The 9,057-nt window shown below is 35.1% G+C and overlaps 1 protein-coding gene across 6 annotated transcripts in view; it reads left to right on the top strand.

Annotated features, from left to right (window-relative positions):
- Positions 1–9,038, top strand: part of spon2a (spondin 2a, extracellular matrix protein) — a 41,366-nt gene extending 32,328 nt beyond the window's left edge. The window contains exons 5-7 of one of the 6 annotated variants that reach the window (XM_073921146.1): positions 232–406; positions 5,186–5,844; positions 6,413–9,038. In XM_073921146.1, the coding sequence (XP_073777247.1) occupies positions 232–406; positions 5,186–5,373 (363 nt within the window). In that variant the 3' untranslated portion in view covers positions 5,374–5,844; positions 6,413–9,038. 6 annotated transcript variants of the gene reach the window in all.
- The last annotated feature ends 19 nt before the right edge of the window (positions 9,039–9,057 follow it).

The raw sequence follows: 9,057 nt of genomic DNA on the forward strand, positions 1-9,057 counted from the left end.
TCATGTTTCCCAACACAAATCGATTAATTTAACTTATATTTAGGTGGACAGAACATGAAACAATTAAGTTGCCCCAAAAAGAATTGAGTCATTTCAACAAGTAATTTAAACAAGCAGCAAAGGTCATTTTTTGAGTGTATAATTGATTTTTGTCCTCCTTATTTCCTTTTTTATTACTTCAAATCACAGCTCAGTGTTTTATCATGTCTCTGCTGTTTTATGTTAATACAGATCACCTCTCAAAAGCCAAACCACCCGGCAAATTCCTTTTATTATCCTCGGCTAACTGAACTCCCACCTCTGGCAACCATATGGGTGAAACGACAGTCCCGCTTGCCTGTCCGTCAACAGAACCGGCTGTCCAATCACATCCTACCAGACGCAAGCAAACCTCACAGGTTTTCAGGTACATCTCCATGCACAATTCAGACATTCATAGGCAGAGAGTGTTTTGACCTTGGTCTTCCACAAAAATTTGCTCTTATTTGTTTATTTATTCATTTATCTATCCTAATTGAGCTTTGTTCTTTCATTTAAACTACATGACAATGGTTTTGGGGCACTGAAAGTACAAATGTTGTGGGTAGTAGTAGTAGTAGTATCTAAATGCAATTTTGTGAAAATGATGTCTCATGAGGGTCCCACTATATATTAAGCGGCCTTAACTAATATGTACATACAGTAAAATTAATAATATGTTACAATGTTTTCCCAGAGATGGGTAGGAAGGGCATCCGCTGCGTAAAAACATGCTGGATAAGTTGCCGGTTCATTCTGCTGTGGCGAACCCGGATTAATAAAGGGACTAAACCGACAAGAAAATAAATTAATGAATTAATGAATGTTACAATGTACGTATTGTGTAAATACATGTTTTTACATTGTACTTATGCTTGATTAAATACCTGCATGTATTTACGGCTGTAATTATTTTTTGTAATCATAACTATGAATAATTTATACATTTAAAATGACATCTTTGACCATCCCTTACACTTTAACCCACCCATAAACCTACCCATACCATCAAACCTGTCCCTATACCCTACCTCAAGAGCACCAGAAGTGGACTGCAATACAGTATGAACACACTGGGCTTTATTTTAACAGTCTAAAGTCTAAAGCACAGGGCGTAAAAGCATTAGGGCGTGTCCAAATCCACTTTCACTATTTTAAGGATAGAAAAATATGGTCACATATATTGCATGGTCTACCAGCGTTGTGCTTATTCTCTCAATGAGCTATTGGTTGGTTTTGAGCATAATGTGCATTAAACCAATCAGAGTCTCATCTTACATTCCCTTAAAGAGTCATCTGCGTCACGCCATGGTGCGTTTGCTATTTATATGGTGACTTTGTAAGTGGAAAAACTGAACGCTTGTTGGTAAGAAAACAGTTAAACGGACCATCTGCAGCGCAAGGATAAAGAATGAGCCTCCTCTTTTTGGCCTCTTTACTTTCTCTTTACTTTACTTTACTTTTACTCTCCATTAGATTCGTGGATAACGGGAAACGGTGTTGTACGTACTCCACTGAAGACCCCTATTAGCCTACATATTTCATTTAGTTTAAGCACAAAGATTTATTTCAAAGCAGGAAAATTAGGGTTGCGTTGGTCTGAAAATAGCAACAATCACACCAAACATGTTTTGCACCTTATTGCACTAAGTGTATGATAGGGCCCATAAAGTACACTGTATTTATATTTTGATGTATGTACACAGTAGTTAAGGACACTTAATACAAAGTGGGACCCACACGAGAATTGGGTTTTCAGTGTGTGTGTGAGTAGTCATGCAAAGTACACTGAAGTCTTTCTTTCTTTTCAAAGTGAAATGAACAAATACAGGGCTGCAAAAGGTTTAAAACGTTTCAGTTTTTAGTTTGTTGTTGTGATGTGAACATATAAAAATATTATTAGTGCATGCTTTACATATGATTTAATAATATTTTAGTTTTGCTTGTTTAAATTCGTTGTTTTATAAATTGCAATATATACTAGGGCAAATTTAAATGATTATACAAAATCTTTTTTACACTTAGTTTTGAGTTTGAGTAGTGGGAGCTTAGGTCATAGATGTTTTGGTTTACTGCATTATTGTGCACCATTGCACTTTTTTTGGGGTGGGAGAAGTAAACCGTTTAGACTTGATGAACCCTAATGCACACCACATGAGGTGAACACTTTTTTTTTTAATTGCTTCCACAAAACTTTATGTGCATTGTTCCACTAACTAACATGCTGGAGTCATGTTTTAAAGAGATTTAGGGTGGGTTGCAGCAATAAGGATTGAATTAAACAAAGCTTTAATGGCTTATCAAGATTTGTTGTTTTAAAAAAACTGATTTAATTTTGATTTAACATGTTTCACCACTTACAAATTCCTACAATTCAATACAAATTAAATTAGCTTCCACAGTTAAAGGATTAGCTCACCCTAGAGTGAAAATTGTGTTATTAATTACCCACATTTGTGTTGTTGCAATCCCGAGACCTTTGTTCATTCTCAGACCACAAATTAAAATATTTTAGTTGAAATCAGATAGCTCTCTGACCCTCCATAGACAAAAAAGTTCAGAGATGTTCAAAGTCCAAAAAATAATCCAACCCATAGTAAATGCACACCTTGACCTGATATAGAAGTTAGTAGAGGTGAGCAAAGTAGTTTTTACAGCTTTTATTTTGATGCACAGAAATGTTCTTGGAGCTTCCTATTATTACAGTTGAACCACTGAAGTCATTGTTTTTGTTTGTTTTTGGTTCTTTTTTGGACTCTACAGTCTGATCTATGGAGGGTCAAAGAGCTCTGAGATTTCATCCTAATTATCTTAATTTGTGTTCTGAAAATGATGGTCTCAGGATTGAAACGACATGAGGGTGAGCAGTTAATAACAGAATTTTGTTTTTGGGTGAACCAATCCTAAACTAATATGACTAAACTAATTCTTAATTCCTGACTAAGATGCAAATGAATGTGTTATATAAAGGAGACACAGAATAAAAGTTAGTGTGTTACATTATTTTGATGGTCAACTTTTTTCACATTTTGTTGAGTATAAGTAACCTTACAGAAACATGTAAAATAAATCTTGGAATATTAGTAGATATATACTGCCAACCATATTGTGTTTGGGGACTATAGTGTAATGCTCTAATGAATACTAGTTGACATAGTTTTATAGTTACTTCCTAGTGGGCGCCTTGATGTCAAAATGACATCAAAAACCATGTAAAAAAATGCAAATCGATTTGATGTCAAAACCTTGACGTCCATTTGCCATTCCACACATTGATGCCCTATTGACCATTAAAATAACACAAAAAATGACATAAGGAACGTTTTTTTATCCTTAAGCAGAGGTGTCTAATCTAGGGCCTGTGGGCCAAAGTTGGCCCAAGGTAACCTTTGATTTGGACGGCATCCCATCTTTCCAAATGGTGTCATTTAATCAGATTTAATTTAAAATGTACATACTGTCACCCGACGGATAGAGCCAAAGGCAGATTCTGCTTGACTAGTGTATTCAGCAGTGAACTGCAAATGTGATTATCACATTATTAAGTTAAAATTTAAAAAGTCATACAGCATTAGTTAATATGATTCAAAGTAATGTTTTCTATTTTTTTTCGAAATATTCTGAAATTAATCAAAATTACCCATGGCAACTTCAATGTAAAGTAGTTTGGTATATTTCTCTTCAGCCCACGGCTATTAATGATATTTGGTTTTTGACCCTTTATACGAAAAAGTTAGGGTATCCCTGGGTTAAAAGACTCAATTCCAAGTTTAAATAGGATTTTTTTATGCATTCAATGCATGCAAACTACCTTGATGTCAAATTAACATCAAACTGACATCTAACATTGGCGTTAAAAATGTCAAAAATTGATTGCAGGACAGTGCTTTAATTGATTTTTGATGCATATTTTGACACCAATGTTAGATGTCAGTTTGACATTAAGGTGGTCAATTGACATCAAATCAGTTAGCATTTTTGATGTTTCTTGATGTTTTTTTTTTATATCAAGGTGCCCACTAGGAAGTAACTTTGAAACTATATGTCAACCATTAGTCATTAAAGTATCAGTAGACTGTCTGCTTATCATGCTAACACTTTTGTTTATTCTCTAAACAAAGTCCTCATTGTAGATCAGCTGTTTAGTTAGGGTTAGCAGAATATGTTTTTGAGGATCTTTTGACATGACTGCGTTAACAATATTAGAATAGAAGATGTAAGTGTAAGCCTTTGGTGTCTCCAGAATGTGTCTGTAAAGATTCAGCTCAAAATACCCATCAGATCATTTATTATAGCCTCCAGAATCTGCCCATTTTGGTGTCTGAGTACAGTGTAGCTGTTTTTGTAGCCTGTGGCTTTAAATGAAAATGAGCTGCATCTCCCTACCCACCATTCCCACGTGGAATCTGCTTCTCATCATGCCTTATGTCAGATAAATAGCACAGCGACAGAGATGAAGCTGAAATACATAGTCAAAAATAAAGGTTATTTGATGAATTTGTTGTGGAGTTTATTCGAGCCTTTTTGAAATGATTAGTCTCACACAAATGCTGTTATTATAGAAACATGGCGCCTGTCAATTAATTTGGTGGGCGAGAAAAAAACATACGTTGCAGTGGGCCTCAAAATCACTGGGATTTGGGTCCTTTTTTAACATTAGAAAATTTTTGAAAGGAGTCTTGTGTTTATATCACTTCAATATGACAGTGGACACGCTATAAATAACTCAAATAACTGTTCAAACAGCTTACAAAAGTTTTCATTATAGGTGCCCTTTAAATTCTAATTTAAGCCATGCTCAAAATATGCTTTTCGTTACCAAAAGTCTTATGTCTGTTCTATAACATAACAATTCTCAAGTGGACCTGAAATGTGATACTGTATACCTATTTTTGAAGCAAGTTTGGTGCAACAGAATTATTAGATAAACCTTGATTCAATCAACCTTTTGGATCCATCAGTATCGGTGCAGCCCACCCTCAGTATTCCAGTTTCCTTTGCATGTTGCTAGTAATTAAGTCTTCAAAAATGATTGCTTATAGATCTACTATGAAATACAAATCTCATCAATTATCTGGGACATCTGAGCTGGCCCAATGGAGCAGCTGCCTGTTTTCTTCTTGCCAGATTGCTTTAGTATTCATCACGAATCGTGCGTGTGTTTCAGAAACGCCGCTGGACTGCGAGGTGTCGATGTGGTCGTCCTGGGGTCTGTGTTTTGGCCCGTGCGCTCGAGGCGGCCTACGCCATCGCACTCGTTACATCCTGCTGAAACCTGCCAACAGCGGTTCGCCATGTCCCGAGCTGGAGGAACAGGAGGAGTGCACACCGCACAACTGCCTGGCAGATCAGTGATGCAAACACTCCTGACGCTGTCCAAAAGGAGAGCCCAGATTAACCTCATGCCCAATGCCGAGTCACTGCGGCAGACAGCAGGAGAGCCAGAGACTGGACGTCCCAGCACCTCTCCTCACTGGAAAAAGAACGGCTTGTATTCTGTTCATAGAGACTTTGATTATGGGTGCTGTAATCGCAGTAATCTCTCTGTATTTTTGCATAATCGCACACTATTTTGCCAATATAGATTTGTGGAATTGATAACTTGCAGTCGGCCGACCACTGTTTGTACAATGACTACATGAATTAACATACGCCTTCCTCTTAGAAGTGCAACAGTTTTGTGTCTTTCTGGAATAGTTTTGAGTTGAGTTTTAAAATGATGGCAGGCTGTACAAGTCAGCTAGCTGTATATTAGCAGATTAAGGGAAATATATGCAAATTACACACATGAAACACAAGTTTATGTTTAGATTTCACATATATAATGTATATCAAACTCAGTTATAGAGGGCCGGTGTCCTGCAGATTTTAGCTCCAACTTGCCTTATCACACCTGCATGGATGTTTCTAGAAAGCCAATGCTGCGTCCCAATTCACATACTTATTCTATACCCTAAAAGTAAGTCGTTTTTTTGTGAAGGACATTTTTGAGTGTGTAACAGAAGAGTATGCAGGCTTTGAGACATACTACTCACTAATTAACAGATTTTTATGTTGCTTAGTTACGAGCCCTGTCAATCCTCCACACATCATCTACATTTCTGTTATATTTAATTTAATAATCTGTCATAAAATTCACGTTGTTGTTGCAGATGAAATATAAGACAGAAAACGCAATTTAAATATTTTCTAGTGTGCTAGATTTTATTAACAGTCATACAAACATCTTTACCGAAGCCTCTCTACTTGACAGTTGGTCACCATGTTGTCGTTTATTTACACTTTTCATCCGCGTTTGTAGTTTTAATCGAATTCACGTCCACGCAATGTACTGTGTGTAGCTTGATTAGCTAGGCCAGGTGTGTCTGATTGGGGTTGGAACTAAACTTTGCAGGACACCGGCCCTCCAGGCCTGAGTTTGGAAACCCCTGATGTATATGATATATATGTTGCATATATGACAAAATTTAGCAAAAATGGCTTCTTACATAAATATTTTTGTAACCATTAGAATTACAAATATATACAGTGCTCAGGCATAACTGAGTACACCCCATTTTGAAAATAAATATTGTTATCCATTTCTCTGTGAATATAGGCAATGTATTTTGGTGCATTTAAACAAAACAGATTTATTAAACAGATATATTTATTCAAATAATATTTTAGTCACCAAATATATTTAGACATTGAAAGATAATACAATTAAATTTAAACAAAATATTGCAAAAATCAATTACAACTTACAAAATTGCAAGTAAACTTTTACATTTTTTTGTTTCTTTTAATTTTTCCTCTTAAATTTGTATTTAATATTTTTCTCTAACATATAAATTTGGGGTGACGCGGTGGCACAGTAGTTAGTGCTTTCGCCTCAAAGCAAGAAGGTCGCTGGTTTGAGCCTCGGCTGGGACAGTTGGCGTTTCTGTGTGGAGTTTGCATGTTCTCCCTGCATTCCCATGGGTTTCCTCCGGGTGCTCCGGTTTCCCCGACAGTCCAAAGACATGCAGTACAGGTGAATTGGGTAGGCTAAATTGTCTGTAGTGTATGAGTGTGAAAGAGTGTGTTTCCCAGAGATGGGTTGTGGCTGGAAGGGCATCCGCTGCGTAAAAACATATGCTGAAGAAGTTGGCGGCACATTCCACTGTGGCGACCCCAGATTAATAAAGGGACTAAGCCAACAAGAAAATGAATAAATATATATTTGGGTGTTCTAGTTTTTGGACTGTTATTGTTATTGTTACCGTTATTAAGTTGTTTTGTTAGATAAGCTCCAGTACTGATTAATCTACCGTATATGCACAAATATATTATTGTACAGCCTCCTATTAAAAATATACATTTAAAAGATAGATTTGTGAGGGGTGTACTTAGACCCTGAGCACTGTGCATATAGGTTCAATATATTAGATATTATTATTATTCTATATATGGCCATATAAAATTATAGCTTATACATTTTAACATACAGTGTTCAGCATAACTGAGTACACCCCTATTGAAAATCAATATTTTTTATCCATTTCTCAGTGACTATAGACAATACTTGTTGGTGCTATTATACAAAACCATTTTATTACTCTGTTATATCCATTAAAATTAGATCAATATATGATTTAAATTCAAACCAGTTATTTCTACAAAATTAAAAAACACTAAATTTCAAGTACATTCATTCTTTTTTTATGTTTCTCTAATTTTTTCCTGCTTATTAAAATGTTATTTCATATCTTCCCCCAACATACTTTTGGAATGTTATCTTAAATAATTTTGTCAGATTAGTTTCAGTTTTGACTAATCTAATGAATATGGACTAATGTATTATTGTAGAGCATTCTATAGAAAATCTTAATTTACAACAGAGATCTGTGACGGGTGCACTCATGTTTGCTGAGCACTGAATCTCATATATGTAATTTGCATATATTGCCGTATATCAGCTTTCTATATGGGTTAGCACCGTAAATCTCATACAGACATGTTCAAAATGCTGTATGTGTAGAGTTTGCAATATTACGTGATGATATATCAAACTTTTACCCTTCATATGTCATTCATCAAATAGGGGACCGCCGAGTTGTTGTGTACACTACCTGTAAAGAGTCAGTAGTCATTAAGAATGTTTAATGTTACTGAAACTAGACTCTTCTGCACACCCACTTGATAAAAAAGATTGTAAAGGCAATAATATTGTGAAGTATTTGAACTTTTTCAAGTGTTTTCTAGTTGGATATAATGATTTGCATCATTGCTCCAGTCTTCAGTGTCCTTCACATGATCCTTTAAAACCAATATAACATGATGATTTGCTGCTCGGGGAACATTAATAATCAATTTTGACAATGACTGTGCTGCCTAAAATGATATATTTTTAATGAATGCCATAAAAAATCTATTTATTTAGTGAGGTTTTTTTTTTTGTTACATTCTTTGAAAGATTAATTTAGTTCCAGAATTAAAGTTTTGCCCCTTGTCAGTCAATAGATTCATTTCTTTATTCCTTCAGTTAAAAAGAGACTTAGGTTTTAGAAAAACACATGCATTTTCTCTCTATATAGCGGACTTCTATGGTGCTCAGTAAGCTGTACTTCTAAATTACAGTTTAAATAATCTACATGATCCCTCCCTGGAAATAAGGGTCTCTTCTAACAAAACAAGACCGAGAGAAGGTTGAAAAGTTTATAAATTAGAATTGTTCTTGGTGTAAAGAACATAATCTTAAAAACTCTTTAAAGAACCTTTAGTGGAATGAAAAGTCCCCATGGATGATAAAGATTCTTCATGTCAATAAAAAAAGGATCTTTTAAAGGGTGTAAGTATTAAAACAGACAGAACAAAAGTTCAATTGTAAATAATAATTCACTATATTACTGGTTTTACTGCATTTTATTTAGTCTTGGTGAGCATGACAGACTTATTTCATAAATAAAAATGTACAAATTCCAAACTTTTGACCAGTCATGTAAATATGTTGTATTTTACGTTTCTTCTAATAATAAACTATGAAATTCTTCCTCAAATCGTCTCAGCTTCTTGCAT

Source organism: Danio rerio, chromosome 14, assembly GCF_049306965.1.
Source record: "Danio rerio strain Tuebingen ecotype United States chromosome 14, GRCz12tu, whole genome shotgun sequence".
Taxonomy (NCBI): Eukaryota; Metazoa; Chordata; class Actinopteri; order Cypriniformes; family Danionidae; genus Danio; species Danio rerio.